Here is a 23,709-nt window from a genome sequence, read left to right as displayed (position 1 = left end):
TCTCGTGGCCAGCAGGGGGCGAGTCCTCTTTCTGTGAGAAATAAGATCGATTGCGTAGAAGCGTATGGGAAAACGTCCCTCGGTCCTTCCTTGGTCCTGTTAGAGTCAGAGAGGAGCCACCGTTTGCTCGGGTCATTCAGTTTCAGAACAGGAAGATGGAGACAGTCTAAAGGCTTTACGACCCAGTGGGTGACGTCAGGATGGACACGTGTGACCCCAGCAAACACGGGCATTGTTACTGCTCTGGTCTTCCCGTTTCAGATCATTGTCCTTCCAGTCAGGGTGTAATTCTCCCGACCATCATACTCTTCTTTATGCTCCATTTTTATGACTTTATCAGATGAGATACAAACTGTGCTGACAGCCACATCAGAGAGAGCAACTGTTCCTGATTAATACATCAGCACATTTCCAAATGAATTTGTCTCTTTGCTGTCAGTGGCCCGTGTCCGACTGATTATTATCACAGTGCTTTTTCACCATCTGCTCCTTTATCTGAGTCTGAAAACACACTCAGATCTGCAAAAATCCCATAACAAGCCGACAGTGCTCAGCACAAACCTGCTGCTGCTGACAGGATCTAATTAGTACCACAGCTGCAGGACTCTAATGTGTAAATAATAAAGACTGAGAGATGTGTGAGGTCCACAGATGCTGGTTTTATATTGAAGGTGCTTTTAGCAGAAGGTAATCGATGACGAGCTGACACACCGTTATTGCAGAGTAATGTTCAGACCATCTTTTATCCCAGGAAAGCGACACAGTCCCGGGTGAAAAACAACAGCCTGTCATTGTCCTACACTTGGATTTATTTTGATGATTCACCATCCAAATTTATATAAACTTCAGTACAAACTGCTCCACAAATGCATCTGGCACTGTTTAGAGTCAGCTGATATGAGTGGATTGGCTGCAGACTGCACTGATTGGTGATTTGGTGTCTTTGGAGCAGCAGATGGATGGACCCTCTGAGGAAGGCCCAGGTCGTACTCGTGGCTCTGTGACCACATTAGCCATGCGATCATTTATTATCGTCTCTCTGCTAAAACTCACGAACGCAAACAGATTGTCAGAAAATGGATCAAGAGTTGTGAAAATGAAAGTGTGTGGTCACACTTTGACATCTGAAAAGTACCCAAAAACTGAGCTTGATTTAATGTTTTTGTATATGATACAAAATTAAGCTACCGTGGAACCACTGACGTCCAGCAGAGGGAGCAGTGAGTCAGTCTCCATAGACTCCCATGTTAAAACTTAGCCTGATACACAGCTGCTTGGTCTCTGTGGATAATTTCCTCTTTATAACAACTGCACAGTTTCTTTAACTCACCTGTTTAAATTATATTAAGGCTTAAAGTTTGCATTATTAGGGGTGTGGCCTATTTGACTGACAGGTGGATGGTGACACAGGTGGCTGAGCTGGGCCTCTGGACCGTGTTTGTGCTGTTGGAGCCTTTTGGAGCATTTTGATGCCCCTTTACAGTCTGTGGATGCAGCTAGCTAGCATTAGCTGATAACGCCTCACAGTCTTATCGTCTGTTTTGGCTCCAAAAGTCAGTGGTTGCAACTGTAACGCTAACGTGGGTGCAATATGTGTCGGCGGCAGCCAGGAGCGGAGGCCCTGGCGAAACGATGCCCGGCTACCAAGACTAACAATTGGGACGTGGAACGTCAGCATGTTTGACCCGTGTTACCTATTTCAATCATCCATCTGTTTGTCAGTTACTTCTAGTTAACTGTGTTAGCTGTCCTCTCAGACCCGTTGGCGTCCGCTCATTTCTGTTTTCACATTAGTTCAGCTCATCTTCACTACAGTCAGACGACAGAAGTGATCAGTCTGTTTTTTAAATGTGTTTCTATCAGCAAAGGTTTTTTGTGCTGTGACTTTCTGTATATGAATCAGTGGCAGAGTGAGTTTCAGTGTGTGGGTCAGTGGAGAGAGTGCACAGGTGTGTTTAATGTTCCACAGACGGTGAGTGCCGTTTCTTTTCTGTCTGCCATAAATAAAAAGTTTCCGTTATGAAGCTGACTTTTTAAGCGAAGGGTGTAGGAGCAGTTTGGGTACGGTGGACGTAAGGCGGGGGCGATTGGCTGTAAATGAGACCGGGGGTGCTGGCGGCGGAGGGTTGGGTGCACGCTTGGCTAGCTGCATGGATTATCACAGGCAGATGTGGGAATCACAATCACGCCTGATTGCCTTTCACTGTGCGGGTGTTTCTCTTGACGTGCTGTAAGATTTAGAGCCTCAGCTGTTCACAGACCTTTTCCTTTTCCTGGGTTTGACCTAACGTACCCCCGTCTCATCACTGATACTGTGCAGCACTTTGTTTTGTAACTAAAATGCAATGGTGGGGGAAATGCAACAATAGAAAGACAGAGCTTTGTGATTATTGAACGAAGTTGGGGGGTAAAGGAGAAAGTAAAAGAAAAAGTGGCAGAGCGAGCGCCTGTTGGTCTGCTTCCTCTGGGCCCGGTCTTCCTGGTACCAGCCTCTTCCTGTCATCCTTCAACCTCTGTGTGGGGACAGCTGTTCAAATGCAGCTCACCTACATCACAAACTCTGAGTTTTTCCACCTCTCCCACCCGGCCGGCATCCCCACCCTCACCCACACCAGCTTCCTCCCTCCAGCCCCTGTGCTCACAAACAACAACCGGACGAAATCACCGAGCCCTTTCTTTCACCCCGTTCTGAAAACAGCATTGTCTGTGATGCCAGCGAGCTATGAGGTATGGCTGTGAGGAATGCAGTTTGCTGCTGCCATTGTGTGTAGAAATGATGACAGAGGTGGAGGAACTGCAGAGAGGAGCTGAGGACTGGAAGGAAAAGGGCACAGAGGGAGAGTCCGGCTTGTTATAGCACAGGGTTTGGGATAAAGTCATACGAGTTCTGTCACGTCAGCTTCATGAGTACACTTGTCTCTCTCCCTCCACACCTTTCCTTTTTCTGAACCCACTTCACACCATAAATGGACAGACGTGGAGCTGAGAAGGAGGCAGGGTCCGAGCTCGTCTATTAGACTGAGAGGAGAGAAAGTGTGCTGTGTTGTCATCACAGTTAAACTACATCAGGGGTGGGCAATCTCAGTCCTCGAGGGCCGGTGTCCCTGCAGGTTTTAGATGTGTCCTCGAACTAACACAGCTGATTTAAATGGCTAAATTACCTCCTCAACATGTCCTGAAGTTCTCCAGAGGCCTGGTAACGAACTAATCATGTGATTCAGGTGTGTTGACCCAGGGTGAGATCTAAAACCTGCAGGGACACCGGCCCTCGTCGACTGAGATTGCCCACCCCTGAACTACATGCTCACTTTTTACATGCAGCTTTAGCAACTTTGCACTCGGCTGCAAACCACGTAAATGCAAGCTGAAGGCTATCGCTCGATAAAGCCGGCAGAAGAACTATTTCAATTCAGCTTTATTTAAACAAATCACAACAACAGTCACCTCAAGGTGCTTTATACTGTAAGGTCGACCCTACAATAATACATACAGAGAAAAAGCCAACAATCATATGACCCCCTATGAGCAAGCACTTTGGCGACAGTGGGAAGGAAAAACTCCCTTTTAACAGGAAGAAACCTCCGGCAGAACCAGGCTCAGGGAGGGGCGGGGCCATCTGCTGTGATTGGTTGGGGTGAGAGAAGGAAGACAGGATAAAGACATGCTGTGGAAGAGAGACAGAGATTAATAACAAGGATGATTCAGTGAAGGGTAGAACTTCATAGCACCCTCCACAGGACACAAAACACCTGCAGACTGATTTGACAAACTCCCACGCACCCTCAGGTGTACTCGGTAAGGTGCCCTAGTGTTCCACTGGAGGTTCTACTAAGGGGGAGACTCCTCTGCAGTGCCCTGAAAATGGAGCACACACCCCTGTCCCCCTTCCTAAATAGGACCACCATAGTTTGCCTCCAAGTTTTAGCCCATTAGAACTGAAAAAGCAGGTAAAGATGGAATATCTGTGTCTCAGTGTTCACCACAAATGTGCGATCGCCTCTTGGCATTTACTCTGTGTCGCAGTCCTGTGTGTGTGAAAAGAAATGAATCTTCTAAGAAGAAGATGAGAATTTGATATTTAACAGCTGCATAATAAGCAAAGCGTGAACTCGGAGAGGCTCTGTAGCTGCTGGTGTGCCAGGAATCCCCAGTTTGCAAAGCCTAATGAGAACAAAACTGTCTGCGATCCGAGCCTGCGGAGCTGCTCTTATCACGGTGTACATCAGGGATGGGTTCATGGCTCTGCATGAGCAGGGCCTCTTTAAGCGCTAAGCGAGTCTCATGAGGGTAGAATGTCGTCAGAGATCTTTGATTCGTCTGAGCTGTGGAAACGCAGGCGACACCAGGGCCTGTGCTGGGGTTGGTATTTCAGTAAACTTTGACAAATTAGAGTCCATTAGATCCTCGCTAACAATAGCGGCAAAGCTAGGAACAGGCTTTCAGTGTCAATCATCCCACCTCGCGGTCCCCCACACTCTCACAGCCAGCTCTGTTTAAAGGAAACCCAAACCCGGAGCAGGAACAATTAAGATATCCATCTGGAATAATGTAATTTTGACCATGCGGTCAGCTGTTATCAGCATCAGGGTTCGGGTCATTATTTATCCGCAGCTTGGTTCGTGTTTATTATTCAGTAGTGGATTCATTACAGCGGGAATGTGGTCATCTTTTCACGTCTTTCTGCTCAATTGGAGTTCTGGGGTTTATTATTATTTGACCTCCTTCCTCCCTCTTTTCTCTCCTTCCTTCCTGGCTGGGAATCGAGCCGGTTCACGTGTGGCTTTATTAAGTTTCATATTGTTTTTTACCTTCGCCGTTGACTCGTTAACCCGCGGTGTCCCTGACCGCTCTCTGCTCCGCTGCCTTGGATTTATACCTCCTAAAGGAGCAACTAGAAAGCAGCTGCTTGTAATTGCAGTGTTACAGATAAAGGTTAAAATCAGGGGATGCATAAATGTGTTTAAGTAAGAACAGAAAGCTCAGGAGAGCCGCAGAGTAAGCTTTAATAAAATGCACACGGAGGACGGAGAGCTGCAGCTCTGTCTTTGTTTCTCTGCACGAGTTGGCAAATTACAGCAACAATGACATAAAGGGTTAAAACAGTTCATCATCACTTTGTATTGAGTTGCAGAAACTTTTCCCTGTAATGGGGCATGTGGAGCCAAGCCACGCTAGCAAAACGGCTTCCACGGCACAACACAGACACTCGATCCAGGTTTAGTCTCAGCACCTGTCTGTGTCAAAGAGGGAAGAAACGGAGGGTCATAGGACGAGCCAATCAAACTTCCAATCACCGACTTCTTTAGGGAAAAGACTTTCAGCAAGATGGCGGACGATTGTACTTCAGCAAATCAGACTTTCTGCTTATTTATAATTTTTGCTTTTGTGAAAGATGTTCTCAGCTGGTGAAAGGCGTGGGCTGCTGACACCCAACTTTGAACACGATAACTTATATGAAAACCAGACTTGTGTGAACCGGCGCCCGTGCCAGACCCTCCCAGCCTGATGGCTTTTTCTATCATTTGCATCATTTCCAGGCAGACGTCAGCGAGGAGGGCGTGAGGAAAAATGGTTTTGGGACACCGCTGATGTCACGCTTCTCTCGAGCAGCGAGCGAGCATTAACCGTGGCATTAAAGACACGTGTCTGCACCTTTTCTGGCTCAGGTTTAACCACGCTGTGAATTTGGTGAGGTCAGCAGACCCCATGTACCGTCTGTATATACGCTGTGTAAACGTGACATTTCTGACATCTTTGTAGGTGCACGAAGGTAAAAGGAGAGCTGGTGCTCGTTCCCACACAGCCCTCTGAAGTCAGGCACAAAAAGTTCAAATCAAATACAACAGTTGAACCTGTACAGCCGCCTGCTGTCTCAGATTACTGATTACACAGTAAAAACTATCCAGAGAAGGTGAAGCTAAAAATGACGATGATGTTTGTGTGCACAGGTGAGTGCTTTAATCCCACCTGGCTCTGATAATCAGTTTGCTGCTTGGATAGCAGAACCTGAGAAACTGGTCACAGTCACGAGCTGCAGAGACCCACCGCCTCCATCCCTGCGAGCTCATAAGCAGCTGACCAACGGGCCCTGCTTTAGCTCACTGCGTTGAGCGGGCGCCTGCGTGCCACATGATGAGAGCGCCCGGCCCGGGATCGGGTCTGCCCCCCCCACCCCCACCCCCCCTCTGCTTTCCTGTTGATTCTTCCCTGTCAATAAAGACCAGAAAGAAAATATTAAAAAAGCAGCTAAATAATAAACATATAGCATTTAAGTATGAGGTATTTAAAGTAGTATCCTAGCAACACTGAGCAGGGATAGCTCAGTAGGTAGAGTGGTCGCCCCATGATTGGAAGGTCGGGGGTTTGAATCCATCGAATGGCTACCCTGCGCTACCCTTGAGCAAGGTACCGTCTCTACACACTGCACCCCGGGCGCTGGATTGGTAGCTGCCCACTGCTTCCCTGAGTGAGTGGGTTAAATGCAGAGGAATATAAATATCTCCCACATGTGAGACTATAAGAGGTTTAAGAAAAATAATCGTTGTTTGTATTATGATCAAGATGCTCGGGTGTTTGTCCTTGCATCTCTGCAGCTTTTTCAGAGTGTCTCTCTCTCACACACACACACACACACACACACACACACACACACACACACACACACACAGATCCTCCCGGAGCTCAGGTTTAGTGTCAGCTCTGGTATTTCAGCTAAAGGTGAGGAGTGAAAAGATCCCTGTGTCTGCCCACACCACACAAACTGCCGTCAGGGTCACCTCTTCACCCTCACAGTTACATGCTTCGTGTGTGTGTGTGTGTGTGTGTGTGTGTGTGTGTGTGTGTGTGTGCTGATTGGGAGGAGGCTGAAAAGCTCTTTCATACACACAGTGTGGCCATTCACTCCCAGCCATCAGCTCTGTTTCTCCCCTGCACCTCCTCTGCTCCGGGCCTCTGCCAGTCAGCTGGGCTGAATCTCTCCTCTTCCTCATCCTCTCATTCTTGTGTTTATGTCTCCTCACTTTTTCTTTTCTTCTGTCTCAGGGTTTTTTTCCGGCAGTGACCTCTCTGTTTGCTCTGAGCTGAGTTTGTTGTGTTTGATGAGCAGTAAAAGCTCTCCAGGCCTCCCTAATAAAACGCTAACCTTTGCCGACCTCTCTTTAACGACATGTACGGGGTGCACGCCGTTACGCCGTGTCCTCGTGGGACCCCACGCCTCCCGTCTGTGGAGAGCCTCTCATAATGGCACAAACAAACCTTCAGTGTCCCTGCAGTCAGTGCCTCTGATAAATGTGAGACAGCCAAATAAACTTGTGTCACACCTTTAAATCCATGAATTTAAATTCTCCTAAAATACTCCTGCTCTTGCTCCTCACCCGCCATGCTGGCTTAGTGGACTCTGTCTGGAAATGCACAAGGAGAGGATCTCAAATGGGTGACGGACCAAATTTAATTAAGTACAGTTTTTATGGAGAGTCCTGGGCAGGGCGGGTCCACGAGGATCTCCAGGTTTCCCTTTAAAACATTCGTAGTAGCTCGTTTCATAACCCGAGCTCTTAATCGTTGGGATGGTGAGCATCGATGAAGGCCGTCTTACCCCCGTCATTGTGACGGAAACCATCTACAAGCGGCACAGTTTTAAACCTGTGCTAGTCTGAGACTGCAAAAATAGCCTAAGAGCAGAGTGGTGGATACAAGACCTCCAGATGTTCATCACAGGACCTGCAGGTAACTCTTACAACATGAGCAGCAGAGGAGGAACGCCAGGAAAAAGCTTTAGCTGTCCAAAAAGAACATTAGAGCAAAACTGCCAGTGAATATTCAGGCAAAGAGCTTTGGGAATAAAGTGCTGTGGAAAGATGGATCAAAGATAACGTGACCAAACAGCACTTAGAGTAGACTTGTCTGATGCAGACCAAAGGCAGCTTTTCATGAGAAGAACCTCAAACCAGCCTCGAAGCATCGTGATGGAAATGTTCTGACCGCGCAGCTTTCAGCCTTTCATGCAACAATTCTGCATCATGTTGCAAAGAGGTGGAAGATAATTTGAGGACATATGAAAACTGAAGTGCTAAAAGTCCAAATCACACCAGAAAATAAAGTGAGCGGTGGCTCAGGAAGCATAAGCATGCATATTTTTGCAAACCAGACAAGCGTGGATTTATTTTTCAGAATATTTAATAATAGCTTCAGAAGTGAAATGAGGTGTAAGAACACAGCTGCGGTGCAGTAAGTCAGAGCGATCATCGGCTCTCCACCTCAGCCTTTGTGATAAACGAGTTCTTCTGCACCTCCATCTCTGTCTCGTTTGTCTCGACTGAAGCATAATTGGATTTTTTTTAGTTTGTCTAAAGAAAGGACCTGTGAGCTGCAGTAATCCTGCAGCTACTCTGAATAAAGTCAAAGTTTATTTATATAGCACATTTCAAGACCGAAGTACACCAAAGTGCTTTCCATAAGATCATAGTACAGATAAAATCAAGTATAATAAAATTATAAATATGAAAATACAATAAAATAGTTACATAATCCAATGCAATCCGGATGCAGTTTGCCCTAATTGACCTTAAATGCAATGTCGAACATGTATGTTTTTAAACGTGATTTAAAAGACTGAATAGAATCCGATGCACGTATATGGAAAGGAAGTGTATTCCATAATCTAGGTGCTGCAACGGCGAAGGCACGATCACCTCTGGTTTTCAAGCGAGACCTGGGTTGCACTAAGAGCAGTTGGTCTGATGATCTTAGTGCTCTTGTGGGGCTATATAGGCAGAGAAGATCAGCTAGGTAGTCAGGTGCCATATTATTTAAAATTTTATAAGTAAACAGTAAAACTTTAAAATCAATTCTAAATTTAATGGGGAGCCAGTGTAAGTTTGCCAGGACAGGAGTAATAGAGTCATACTTTCTTGAGCCAGTCAAAAGGCGAGCTGCGGCATTTTGAACTAGCTGCAGTCGTTGAAGGAGGGAGAGTTGTAGGCCCATATACAAGGAGTTGCAGTAGTCTAGCCTTGTAGTAATGAAGGCATGAATAAGTTTCTCCAAATCCTTGTAGGGAATATAAGATTTAGCCTTGGAAATTAGACGTAATTGATGAAAGCTGGATTTAACCACACTAGATACCTGTTTGTCTAATTTAAATGAGCTATCCATAATGACTCCAAGGTTCCTAACGGCGTCAGTAAGATGACTAGCAACAGGACCAAATATGTCATTTAGCCGTCCTGAAGATGTATCTCTGTCAAAGACAATAATTTCTGTCTTCTTCTCATTTAGTGTAAGAAAATTTTGTGATAGCCATTCCTTAACATCCCTTAAACAGTCAAGCAGAAGATGTAATGGGAGGACGCAGGTCCGGTCAAATGAAGATAAATTTGAATGTCGTCCGCATAACAATGAAAAGAGACATTATGTTTAGCAAATATTGAACTCAATGGCAACAAATACAAGGAAAACAACACAGGGCCCAACACAGAGCCCTGGGGACACCACAACGAAGGGGAGCAGGTGTGGAAGAATATTTTCCTATCATGACTGAGAATGACCTATCAAAGAAATACGATTTAAACCATGTAAGGACAGTTCCTTTTAGGCCAACTACTTGTTCAAGCCTTGTCAAAAGAATATCATGGTCAACAGCATCAAATGCTGACGTCAAATCCAGTAAGACTAAGATTGCGGGATGCCCGTGTCAGTAATTAGGAGCAGGTCATTAAAACCCTTAATAAAGCAGTTTCAGTACTATGACGCTGTCTAAATCCAGACTGGAATTTTTCATATAGACCATTTCTCTCTAAATAAGCCTGAAGTTGTTGAAGCACTATTTTCTCTAGGATTTTTGACAAGAAAGGAAGTTTAGAAATCGGTCTGTAATTAAGCTAGCGTATTATGATCGAGGCTAGCTTTCTTTATAACTGGTTGCACGACTGCATGTTTAAAGGCAGTCGGAACACAGCCAGATGACAATGATAAGTTCATTAAAGCTAGGATACAGGGCCCAATAGTATCGAACGCCCTTAATTATACGCCAAGGGATGGTGTCAAGCAAAGAGTTAGAGTTTTCTGGGTATTAATTAATTCTTTTAACGTCGTGAGTGATGCCAGTTCAAACTGATGGAAGGCAGCTGAACATACTGGGATTGGGGCATGATTTACAATCAGGGGTGTGAAGCCCTTAGCAGTGAGATTTTATCTACAAAATAGTTCAAAAATTTCTCACAAAGGGCCGGGAGGCATCTATCAAGACGTCAGGGCAGGGATTAACCACTGAGTTGAAGATTTTAAATAGAACTCGAGGGTTATGACTGTTAGTTGCAATAATATTTGACAAGAAAGACGTTTTAGCCATTTTAGCGGCCTTCTGATATTTGGACCGGCTCATGTGCAGGATGTCTAAAGACACTTGAGTTGATCTTTCTTCCATTTCCTCTCGGCTCGGCGACAATCACGCCTGAGGGCACTGGTAGATTCATTTAACCAGGGTTGACGAGAGATTTTACGGCGTTTGGTCTTAACTGGGGCTACAGTGTCCAAAATGGAGGAGCATGTAGAGGAAATAAAGTTTACTAAACCATCAACCGAGAAGGAAGCATTACTAAAGTCATCATAGCAAACAGTGTTAGCAAAAGCCTCGGAAAAGAGGGCAACAGACTCCGAATTAATCAGGCGTGTTAGGCACTGTGGGCCCTCAAAGTTCAGATCCAGGTTACATGACTGGACGCTAAACATAACTGGGAAATGGTCCGAAATCCCAGCATCTTTAATGTCAGTGATGGAAATATCCAGGCCATACGACAGAACCAAATCCAGCATATGCCCTTTAGTGTGAGTTGGTTGTGTAACCCACTGGGTAATATTAAATGAGTCAATGAGGGATAAAAAATCCTTGGCGAGGTGGTCAGCCTCACAACATAAATGAATATTAAAATCACCACAAATAAGAACACGATCATTAAGCGTGAGGATAGATGTTAGAAGGCGAGCGAATTCACTGATGAAATCCTTAGTACATAATTTGCCTTATGTCCAAAAGAGCAGAGAAAGCTTCTTTATTTGTGAAAATGTTGTAAAGAGGCTGTTTTCCCTGACTTAAAGCTATCTCATTTCAGGGTGTTTGATATTCTCAGGAGAAGCTCCTACAGTTATAGAGGAGGACCTCCAGCGATCGGGCAGAAACCAAGCGTGTGTGACGTCTTCCATCGGCTACTGAAATCTCGCCGCGATACTTTAAAACGCAACGTTTTAGTTATTTCAGCGTTTTCATATGAGACGTGAAAAGCGAGGTGTGGATCTGACTGCCACTGTACAGTAACACATACCTGCTGTATCACCCTTTTTGTCTCTGCTGGGACCAAAAGTCGCGCTCTCATCGTGTTTTAATTAGTAAGACTTGAAACTACAGACTGAGACTGTGAGGTCATCAGGAAGGTGTGCAGATCAGCTGAGCAGAGGCTCATTTTCACATGCATTTCTATACAATCAGAATAGAATAGGAACCAGAGGAGTCGCCCCCTGCTGGATATTAGAAAGAAAGCAGACTGAAGATGATTGGCCTCATTTTCACACCTGAAAGTTCACTCATGATTTCACGTTTGTGAAACACAGCAGAGCGGCTCAGCACGTTGCTTCACAGCAGCTGAACAAGTTGAGCTTTGAGTGTTTTCACTGAGCGCTCGTCCCACAGGAGCCGCGGGCTGCTCTGTATTCAGTTCGGCCACTCGGCATTCCTGTGACCTGCAGCGTCGGTCTGATAAGATGTTCCGGAAGGTTTGGTTATAGCTTTAAGTGGATCAGAATGAGGCGGCGAGGGCCAGCTCGCCCTCGATTAATCCAGCATCTCTCCAGCACCCGCTCTTCCCTGTGCTCTATTTATGGCTCTCTCCAGGGTTCTCATATCTTCAAGTATCTCTTAATTATCTGAAGAGAGAGCTGTGTTAGGATTCACTTTAAGTGCAGCGGAGGGTGTAAACACACACACACACACACACACACACACACACGCTCACCGCTGGACTTTCTTCAGGGTGATATTAAAGATGTAATCTGTGGCTGTCCAAGACTTCCTGGTGATGTGAAGATTAAAAGATTCCCTGCGTCTCTAATCTGGGTTAGCCTGCTGAAGGGTTTCCACACAGGGTTAATCTGGGTCCTGCTCAAATGCAGGTCAACAAGATGATAACATTTAATGTGATTTGGCTTGTGTCGAGTGCGTCGAGTGTGCAGTCCTTTCAAGCAAAGCAAGAAAATTGCGTCTCTAATAACGAGCTCGGTGCATGTACGGTAAAGCTAACCCACATAGCAGGCAGGTCTGGCCCGGATCTGGTGTCAAGCCGACACTGCTGGCTGACTTCTGGCATAGTAAGTGGTATGTCATCCAGATATGGGCCAGGCTTGGTGTAGCTGGCACTGTCTACGTGATGGCATGCTATATCTGGCTCGACTGTGGTTTGGTTTATGTGGCCCAGGCTCATAGAAAACAGGTCTGGCCCGGATCCGGCATCAAGCTGGCACTTCTGACTGAGGCTGGGCCATATCATACCGTTCACGGTAATACCGGTGTAATTTTGGGCAACGATAGGAAAATGAAATATTGCGATAGAATGTGGGTAAAACGCGCATGCGCAGTGCCTTTGTTTACATACGCGCATGGCGGCGACGCAGAATGAGAAGAGCGAAACTGGATCGTTGAATGAAACGGAAGAACCAGAATTGGTTTGTAAAAATGCTGCAACTTCAGTGGTGTGGAACTGGTTTAGCTTTCGTCCGTCAGATACACAACAAAGCACTATTTTTGGTAGAGCATGCTAGCGGGCCGTCGTTATTACCGTGTTGTTTGGAAAATACGGCGCACTTAAAATCAATCCTTTGATTTTTCTGAAAATCGTCAGTGTCCCTTATAATCCCGTGTGCCTTATGTATGAATTCTGGTTGTGTTTACTGACCTCGAAACGATTTTATGTACACGGCGCTCGAAAATCTGTCAGATGTTTTAGTCCGACTTTGCTAAGCTACGAAGCCGCACCGCTTGATGGATTGTCGGAGCATTACGGCTATCGTAGGCAGGAGGCTCGCGGAGTGATACGTACTGTGCTTCAACATAATATTACCGTATTGTGTGTGTATAACCTCTTTTTAAGTTTTGTGGATATTATACATGGTTATGCTGAGGATATGTCGGTCAGTTTCCACTGGAAATGCCTTTTGGTTAAACTGTCCGCAAGGAATTTGCACTGTTACATTTTTATATAACTTTAATGCACATAAAAAACAGCTGCTTGTTTAAGTGAAAATACATTGATGGGGTTTTTTGCACTAATAAAGTTGTGGAGTTGTAAAGTATTTTGTCTAGTGTCAATTATATCGTCAGTTATATCGTTATCGCAAATTTTCAAATATATATCGTGATAAATATTTTTGGCCATATCGCCCTGCTCTACTTCTGACTGACTGGTGTCATGGCAGGGTGTATGTCATCCAGATGTGCGCCAGGTCTGGCAATGATGGCACTATTTATGTTCCTATTTTCCTATTTTAGTTAGACCCAAATGCCATGTTGCAATACTATACTGCTATGGTAGCCAACGTTTCACATGCAGGTTTGTGAGTGTACACTTTATCCAAAACCTAGTGAGGGTTTACTCATGTTTACTACTGGGTGGCTGTAGCTCAGGAGGTGGAGCAGGTCCCTGGCTCCTCAAGTCCGCATGTCAAGAGTGTGAATGTGTATGAATGTAGTTAGGAAGCACTCAGTTTACAGAAAGTGGGTGAATGTGGCATGCTGTATAGAGCACTTTGAGTTTCGTCATGTTACTTTTGCACTATTATGTTCTGGCACATGTTGTTATTACATGACTTGAGTAAGGTACACATTAGGCTGACATCTGGGGCCAGAGCTGAAACTGTTCTGGGCCACCAGTGTGTCTGCATCTGGCCTTGTGCTGGCCCATGTGTGGGCCACCTCTGACAAACCAGATCTGGGCCACCAAAGGGCCGTCATTCTTTGCGGTATGTGGGCCATGTGTAAGCACACTGTGTGTGCCAGATCCGGGCCATACCAAGTTTGGTATGTGGGAACACTCTGAACTCTGTTTATCACAGTTTTTTTTTCTACTCTTATATCTGTGTGATGTCATAGAGAGCTGATATCCTGAATACGGTCATCTCAGGCACATCTTATTATTCAAACCTGGTGTTTTCATGCGTAAGAATGTTTGTTCAAAGCTGGACGGGCTAAAACGGCTTATTTCAGACCGAGGATGGGCTGCAGAGCTGGTAAAATCACGCAAAGCTATGATAGCAGAGTCAAAAACATGTACACAAAGCTGGAAATGAGCAGAATTGGTCGACTTTAAGATACCAAAATGTGTCTAAGCAAGAGGCAGGTCAGACTGTGAGGACATCGCGCTCTCATTGGCTGATGATGACGGGTCAGTAACTATCTGTGATGCGAGGGGTGGATCTAACTGACAGTAGTGATAGGGCAACAGCATTTTGTCAAACATGGCTGCTTTATCAGTTTTATTCAGTAAGATCTGACACTAGATTAACTCCTCAGTTAGCGATCAGGTGAGCAGAGTCGCCCCCTGCAGGACAGTAAAAAGAACGCAGCTTAAAGGCGCTTCTGCTTTGGCTTCACCTTTCAGACCCGTCCATGTTTCCTTACTGTACTAAAGCACACAGGACACAGTTATTATTATAGTTCATGAAACCAACCAAATCCTTTTTATATGACCTCATCTTTTGTTTTTCATAATCGTTTTTTAATAAAAGTTCTTTTGACTTATTGTCAAAATACCTTGTTAATACAGGAAATCGTTTTTAGCTTGTCCAGGTGAGGGACAGGTGAGCTACGTGTTGGCGAGGTGTCAGAAGAATCACTTGTCCTCTCATATGTCTTCATCCAAACAAGGCACATATGTTATAACTTGTGAAAAATGAAGGGTGATGAGCTGAGTGAGCTACGAAGTGATTGGTCCATACCGTCCAGCACAATCTCAAACCACCAGCCCTGTTCCTCGAGGGACAGGGCTGGTGGTAAAAAACGCTCTATAAATGTGCTGCTGTGTTTCTCCTGGGCTCTGTCCAGCGTACTGTTAGAGATGTGATCAACAAACGCTTTGAGGCAACTGTTTGGTTTAATATAAATGAAATGGAATAGAACAAAACATTCCTGAAATCGTCACATAAAAATCTGATTATCCCGTTTAAATTGGAAGAATATCCATTAAAGGTGATCTTGTTGCACACGTACAGACGGGTTCCATGTTTACAGCTCTGACTGGAGTCCTGTTCTGATCGCTGACGTTGGGATTTTCACGTGAAGGATCAGCAGCTGCCGTCAGGGCTGCGTCCACGGTTTCCACACCTGAAGGCGGTGCATCAGATTAGGAGTACGAACAGAGCATGCTCAGTCATTCTTTTGATACATGTAGGGCATGGCTGCTTCATCCTCCACATCACCAGAGAACCCATCGGGGTTGGGTTCCTATTAGCTACATGCTAAACAAGAACAGATTTAGGAACCTTCAAAATCAGGTCATAGGGATGAAAATTCCACATGAAGGATAGACGTGGACCTGATCCTGAGCAGGTCACTGGCGAACTAGTGAATGTTAGGAGTGAGTGGCCACATTTGACTCTGTGGCCTGCGGCGATTTGCCTGAGGAAAATAAAAAGTTAATGAGACTTCAGTCTGAAGCATCCCAGCGTGAGCAATGCTCTCAGCCAGCCCGGCCCTTTTAAAGTCCTCTGGCTCGACCGCGATGTGACGTTGTGGAGGTTTTAGTGAGTGTGTAGTGACATCTTCATATAGTCTGTTACATTCAGCTGAACCGAGGAGTTTAATAGAAGCGCCGCTCGGCCCTGAAAATAAAGTCAACCTGCAGGATTCCTTCTGCTATGGGAGCATCTCCTCCTCCTCCTCCACCTCCTCCTTGTGCAACTGAAATCTCAGACAGTGTAGCATGAACTTAACCATTCATGGTCTGAGTTTGGGTTACGCACCCAAACTCATCACCCATTAACAGAAGCCCATGCATGGAAATAAATGGCCCTCATTAGAATGGCTTTTTCACTCTTCATTACTTCAACACAGACAGACAGACAGACAGACAGACGGACACACACACACACACACACACACACACACACACACGCACGCACACACACACACGCACGCACACACACACTCCTGTGGTCTTGCATCAGTACATTTTTCCTTGGAACAGATCCGTATGTCTCGATTAATTATGGATACAAATCATAGTGGGTGACTGAAAACTTTCTCCTACTTAAGCTCTTTAAGTAAAAACCATCTTCATCATAATAAGGCCTGAAATATCTATAATACGACTGTACAAACATAAAGGGGGGGGGGGGTGTGTTCTGATTGGCTCAGGGTCAAAATAGAGCCCGTATATTTAGATGTGATGAGATCAAAGCCTTTCATCCCGCTCTGTCAGTCTCTATAATAAGAAAAGATTATCTTACAGGAGTCAGTGTTGTTTGCTGAATAAGATAAAGGACACATTTTTATGTGTGTTGATGGAAAGAAGTGAAAATCCATCAGAGGGGAGAAAATAGAAACCTTTTAAAGGTTCCTGAAGGGAGCGGGAGCTGATCCTGACATTTGCTGTGGGTCGAGCTGTCCTCGCCTTCCCGGACTGCTACAAATGGCCTTTTTTGTTGGAGCGTCCCTTTCTGGGACGTTTACTTCGTGTAGCCTCCTAACCCGAGCCAATACCTCTGCTCTCATCACAAATGTCTTGACAAACTCCTCTCACAGCTGCATATAAAATGCTTTTGCAGACGGAGGTCGTTTCAGCTAATCAGCAGCCGAGCTTTGTAGGTGAGATCAAGAAGGGTTTCTTTCAGCTGTTTACTCAGGGTGTAAATGGCGTATGAGGCCAACAGATTTCTCTGTGGCGACACAAAAATGGTGAAAAGTGTGACTGAAGCCGATCCAGAGGTTACTGTAGACCACAGGTGTCGAAGTCCAGGCCTCGAGGGCCGGTGTCCTGCAGGTTTTGGATGTGACCTTGATCCAACACAGCTGATTCAAATGGCTAAATTACCTCCTCAACATGTCTTGTAGTTCTCCAGAGGCCTGGTAATGAACTACTCATTTGATTCAGGTGTGTTCACCCAGGGTGTTATCTAAAACCTGCAGGACACCGGCCCTCGAGGCCTGGACTTCGACACCCCTGCTGTAGACCGATTGGCAAGAACTCTAAAGGCCTAGTTTTCAGTGTGGTTGGGATGAGCATTTGCACCGTGGCTGCTGACTTCCTCTTCACGGCCAACCCTGCTGTCATTTTCTTCCCTGCATCTTTGCATCCTGATGGCACGCCCTCGGTTTGTTGTAGGACAGCATGCAAACACATCCCAGTGTTGGTTGGTTCCTGTAATCGTTCTGAGCTACACGTAGATTACAAAGAAAAATGCTGTGAAGGAAAGTTGAAGATGAAAGTGCCAGACATGATGGGTACAGTTCTGCAAATACACGTAGTATGATGCAAACCAGAAATGAAACTTTGAGTAAAAGTTGTGTCTTATTGTTTTAACCTACAAATGTCTAAAAGTACAACTTTTGCTTTTAAGGCAGAAAGTCTTATTTTTCCGCCTGTGTCACAGTTTCAGGACTGTTTAGCAAATAGTTTGCAGACAAGTTTGTATCTTCGTTCAAACAACAGGTGACTGCAGAAGCTAAAGCAATGCCATGGTGGTTTTGGATACAAGACTGTTCACCTCACATTCACTCTAGTTACTGACAGCAACCTCCTGCAACCAGTCACCAACTGGTCACAGAGTACAGGCGATGACCAGTGGGTCACTGACTGGTCTCTAGGCTTGCATTACTGGGGCTTTAGTGATTTAACAGCGACTGCCAACAGCAACCACATGTAGCCAGTCAAGAGATACACATTTTTCCATGAAAGCAGTGGTTGCCAGATGGTTGCCAGATGGTTGCCAACAGGTCTCCAGTGTGATTGAGACATGAGAGCTGGATTTGGACTGAAAGCCTGGGCTGTTTCAGCTGTTAGCGGCGTGTTCACCATGGAAGCATGGGCTGGGGGTTTACTGGATACAGTTTAATGCAGCGTTATCCACCTTCTGCAGGAATGATACAGCTTTCAGTGGTTCTAGTTTTTGTGTAGATGTGTGTAAGCTGGCGGACTCAATGATGCTAGTTTCATTTTTATTTATTCAGCTGTTTGCTTCATGAGTGGATTCTTCGTTAGTTATCACCAAACTCATGATCTTCCATGATCTGGAAAAGGTCGTCCGTGCCGTGAATTTCGGTGCCGTTCGTACACGTCGGGCTCCGTCTCTTTTAGCTTGTTTGCAAATGGTGCAGCAGAGCTTTGTATACGATCACATCACCAGAGTGTCGGCCTCGCTGCACTCGCTTTCTGTCCATTTTAGAATTCACTTGAAGATTTTTCTGCTCTTAATGGTCAGACTCATTCAGCTCCCGCTCTCTCATGTCTTACGGCCCAAGGTCACGCCTCAAACAAAAAGGTGACAGACCCTTTGAAGTCGCTGCTCCACGGTTTGAATCAGTTACCGCTTGACATAAAAAGAGCGCCGTCCATTTCTGCTTTCAGGTCGAGGCTAAAAAACTGACCTTTACTCTCTCGCTTTTCCAGCCCACTGATCTCTCATCTGCCCCCTGCTGTCCTTATTTGTTATGTTTAGGCCTGTAAACTCAATATTCTGTCCATTTTTTACTTTTTGTTCCATGTACGCATGTGTTTGGGTAAATAAATACTTTGTAAAGCACGTTGCTCTTTAAAAGCTGTGTTTAAATGTGCTTTATAAATACATTTTACTTGCATACTTGCAGAAGGGGAAAAGAAATATGGAAAAGTTCTTCTGACTCCATTTCTCACTTAATGATTGAGTTGATATTTCATTTTATGTTGATTTCATTTGTATTTTTTTGTTTGTTTCTTTTATGTGTCCAAAGTAAAACGTTGTAATCATCATCATCGTTATCATCACTTTGTTTCAAGAAGAATATATTATGTTTTTAGTAGCAGGCGAGGGGCAGCCAATCAGAGGAAAGAAGGCCTTAAAGAGACAGAGGGTGAACTGTGGGGATCACAAAGGCCAAATGAACATCACAGGTCCTTTTTAGAGAAACCTGATGAATATCTTATTATGAACGACACTTCCATGAGAGACAAAATGTCTTTGCAAACCTAAAGAAGTCCACTTGTGTTTTCTAAGCTCTTAATGATCTGGATGAGAACACACAGAGACATGAATGTTATCAGTTCTGCAGTAAACGCTGCACACGACAGCTCTGTATATGATTAAAGTAACTCAAAGCAGCATAAAGGACCTCATCTAGCGAGGACAGGCTGACGTTGCTGGGATGATACATTTTTAAAGGACCTGACCTTGAAACCGTCTCAGAAGCTCGGCTTAAGTATTTGTGGTCAGCCGCTGAAGCCGAACAAATTGCTCTTCCAACCCTCCCGAGCTTTGATTTCTGACCTGCTGCTCAAGAGTTTCACTTCTGACTTTAACAAATAATCCATCCCACGCTGTGCAGCAGCAGCCTCCTCTGGCACAGTGGGTCAGCCCTTTGGGATGGCGGATGCCCTCCTTGTGTTATTATCCCAGCGCCAGCTCCTCTGAAGTGAGCCGGTGATCCAGCGTGAACCGGCCGCCGCAGGGTGCTGCAAGTGTGACGGCTGTCCTGACACTCTCCTTCCACTGATGTGTAAACTCAATTAGAGGAGCGGCTCTATGCCACGCTGCACGGCTACGACTCAGTAACTCACAGCAGGACAACTTGACTTTCTGTCAGTGTGTGTGTGTGTGTGGCCTAATATGGAGATAGTCCTCGTTTGGGATGACAGATCACGCCACTTTCAGGCAGACAGTCAGGCTCACCGGTGTTGCTCACGCCGACCTTGATTGGAACAATAAATCAGAACAAACAGCTGTCACGTAATCTCTCATACAGTTGCTAATCAGACACTGAAAGGGGAAAAAGGGCTCACAAACATCAGTGAAAGGCAACATTACGCTGACGTATCGACCGTGTTTCTGGGCATCGCCGTCGCTGGATGAGGCTCGAGCCCTTTTAATCTGCTGCAGTATTTTTTTTGTTTGTTTTTTTGACACCAACCCCCCAAAAACTATTCAGACATCATTCTCACCTTCTGGAGATTTTTACCCCTCAGCTGTAAAAGGCTGACGCGTGTTCTCAGCACTCTGCTGGGCGGGCGGTGTGTTTGCGATAAGTCGAGAACGAGGCGACATAGGAGCTTCAAATTGACACGCAGGCGTATCTGCTAAGTGGCAGCACCGGCTACCAGCTCTGTTCACGTGCAGCATGTCTTCAAGCTCGGTTTTTGAAAGGTCACAGGTCACCTGATGGGAGGCAGCCTGTCTTCATACAGTCACAGTCTGATTTCTGAACGCAGACACCGTCAGTCTGAGTCAGACGTTTGGTCAGGATCTGGAAATTTACTGATTTTAATAATAGAACAAATTTGTTTGGTGTCATATTTTAAACAATATGATTATGTAAAATGAAGAATATGTTAAAATAATTGGTTGCTTGGTTACAGAGACTTTGTCTTCTGGTCTCCACGTTGTTTTTGTTTTTACACCGACTTATTTCAGTGACTTGATGGATAATCAGCGGCTGCTCAGCTGCATCGAGAAGATTTAAAATTTGCACTGACCATTAAAATACGTTGCATATGCATGTAAGATGTTTGAGTTTCTGTTCATTTAGATGCAATTTCTGTTTTGATGCAGGTGCAGCAGTAGGTTTTTTCCCTGATTTGTCAAAGTTAATCACCATATTACCACAGAGATTGCATGTTGACCTGATCCAGATGCAAACATGCAGCAGACTGACTCCGCCTTTTTACTGTTTTGTTGTCGTCTTTGAAGACGGCGGCTGACGTGGTCGCCGTAGTGTTATTAGAGCTGAAAGTATTTGGACAGTTTTTACTCTCAAACAGGGATTTGCTAAAAACTGCATACATTGTTTTTCTATAAAGAACCTTCTGCAAACATCTTTGACAAAATTCTCCTTAGCTGTGTTAATAAAGAGAACGTGGATTAGTGTGAGAGCGAGCGGAGAGGTTGGTGAGTGATGAAGGTGTGTCCTCGCCAGCTCCTCGGGGAAACGCACAGCGGTGGCTCTTCTGCTGCATCTGTCTCTTAAGTGGCTTTAAAAGCCTGCAGGAGACGCCACTCCCACTAATCTCAACGGTGGATCATCTCTCTCTCGTACAGTTCGAGAGGCCTGGAAGCTCGCACTCTCACAGTCTCACTGCCCCCCCCATGCTCTCCAGGGAGCTCTGTAAATGCCCCATGCCGGTTATTTCCATCTGCTCTGTGTGCAGCACAGACTCCACCCCTGTTACACCGATTATCGCTCTCTCCTGCTCAGACTTTGGGTTATGCTTATCATTCAGGATCCAGCGTGAGACTTTTGCCTTTCATAAGTCAAAGTAATGAAGAATATTGAAGCATAAAAGCAGGACTGATAAAGAGCGGGCAGAGTGGAGCAGGGAGATTAATTCACACCAATGAGGAGCAGATTGTATCTCAGGCTCAGATTTATGCCCCCAGTTAGACACGGAGAGAAATCCGTCTCAGAGTGGTTGGAAATGTGTTCAGCGAGGTCGCTCACACGTGTTCCTGTGCACACAGGAAGCAAACAGTTTGAACGCATGCAAGAATCCACATCACAACCTTAGTAGGTGCTCAGATTTCTCAGAGGAAAAACTTAAACTTCCTGTGCAACGAAGGTCTAAATATATTTCACCGTGCACCAAAAGTGTGGACGGGCTGTTAGTACAGTGACCTCACAGCAGCCATGTTATTGGTCACATGATGTCATTAAAATGCTCCAAAAGGCTCCAACAGCACAAACACGCTGCAGAGGTCCAGTTCAGGTGAAGCTAGCAGACAGCTAGCAGCTACACCTGTGTCACCGTCCACCTGTCAGTCAAAGAGGCCACGCCCCTAACGTTAAGCACTAACAAGAACAATCTGAACAGTTTGTGTATCCGCCTGTAAACAAACTTTAAACGTGGAGCCTCTGCTGGACACTGGAGGAACTGCAGATTTACAGATTCACTGATATCCTCTTGTGTGTGTGTGTGTGTGTGTGTGTGTGTGTGTGTGTGTGTGCGCCCGCTGTCAGTGCTCAGAGAGTCAGACTGCAGTGTTCCTGCCAGAGTTTGCGCTCTCACCTCAGGGCAGCTTCATGGAGGATGCCACAGAGGACCACTTCCTGACCTACAGATACGACGACCAGGTGAGTCACCTGCTCCTTTCTGCTGCGTGGGCTCCAAAAGCCGACGCAGCACACCGTGAACCGAGCCGCTGATCGTCAGTGAAGCTGACAGTGTTCAGGCTGTTCATGTATGCAGATGGGGTTTACAGCGCTTGTGTGTTTGTGTGTGTGTCATAGAGCTGGTCCGGCTGAAGCAATAAGATGTGACATTTCTTACTGACAGTTTCTGGTGTTTCTAGTTGGCACTGGAGGTTGGCTGTAGTTTGTTTCTGTTATCCTACTGTGTGTAGATGATGCAGCGCGCTCTTCACAGGCCAGAGGAACAAACACGTCATAACACAAAAACAATAACAAACATGCCGTCCCACAGATGACCACTACACCAGCAAAATCACAATAATATCGTATCGCGAGTGCGGTTTTGTGAGAAGTGCGGGGTGAGTCCCGCCTCTAATAATGCGCTCCGATGTTGGCGAGTTCATCACAGAGAGATTCGGCTCTAGAAGGGAAGAGACGACATCGAGGTTGAAGTTGTGAGAGTAGAAGTTTATGCAGCTTAGGATGAACTTCATTCCTCGAGAAACACGTAAAGATTAAAACGATGTGAAGTAACGACTCCTGAGCGTGTTACGCCCTCGGGAACGGCGCTGAGCTGCGAGGGGATCCTGGGAGAAATGAGCAGAGCGGCCTCCTGATGCCAAAATCACTCAGTTTTACTTGGATGCTCTGTGGCTGCGAACGCCTCACGTGATCGTGTGATTGGCCCCAGCTTCAGTGCGATCTTAACTCAGGGTTTCTGAATGAGCGTCTCTCTTTTAAGCACCCGGCATCAAAAACAGGAAGCTGCTGCAGCAGATCGCAGGTTTCACTGCAGTCTCTCACCTTTGTGGGACAAAACTTACACCATGTCAGGGATACGTGTTCACGTATGGAACAATTAAACCGATTAAGGCCGCGTGTGGGTGTGTTCAGCGTTGGCGTGAGAGCAGATGGCGTTACCCCAGTGGATCAGAAGCCACAGGCTGAGCGACAGGTGGACCGGAGGCTCCGTCTTCTTCGCCATGGCACTCCGCGTGTGCTAACTGATGCACGCCGCAGTTGTTACTCGTCGGCAGAGCACTGCAGGGAGCAGATCTGACTGTCAGCAGTGTGTTTCCTGTGTTTTTCCCACCAGTTCATAATGTGCTGTCACGTTTTCCAGCTCGCCGTCTGTCCCGCGTTCATCTTTGTGCGGCTGACACATCAGCCAGGTGAGGTCCCAGAGGGCATTCCCCACACATCCCCAAAGCAACAAAAAAGGAGCCCAGTTTAATTTGAGTTTATCTAAAGATGCCATCTTTCAGTCGCCATGACGATCAGATGAAGCAGCGAATGCTTTCCAGTCCTCCTCCCGTCACAGATGGAGAAGATGGGAAGCACGCGGCAGCGCTGTGGTC

At 45.8% G+C, this 23,709-nt stretch overlaps 1 protein-coding gene across 3 annotated transcripts in view; it reads left to right on the top strand.

Annotated features, from left to right (window-relative positions):
• The window catches only part of adamtsl3 (ADAMTS-like 3), a 202,523-nt gene that overhangs the window by 4,434 nt on the left and 174,380 nt on the right, over positions 1 to 23,709 (top strand). For 2 of the 3 annotated variants that reach the window (XM_039614066.1, XM_039614077.1), the window contains exon 3: positions 22,181 to 22,294. The exons of the other annotated variant lie outside the window; for it this stretch is intronic. In XM_039614066.1, the coding sequence (XP_039470000.1) occupies positions 22,181 to 22,294 (114 nt within the window). The remainder of the gene's footprint in view (positions 1 to 22,180; positions 22,295 to 23,709) is intronic. 3 annotated transcript variants of the gene reach the window in all.

The sequence above is a fragment of the Oreochromis aureus genome, linkage group 1 (genome assembly GCF_013358895.1).
Source record: "Oreochromis aureus strain Israel breed Guangdong linkage group 1, ZZ_aureus, whole genome shotgun sequence".
Taxonomy (NCBI): Eukaryota; Metazoa; Chordata; class Actinopteri; order Cichliformes; family Cichlidae; genus Oreochromis; species Oreochromis aureus.
Note: the sequence above shows the minus strand (reverse complement) of the source record. Positions and strands in the feature narration are given on the sequence as shown.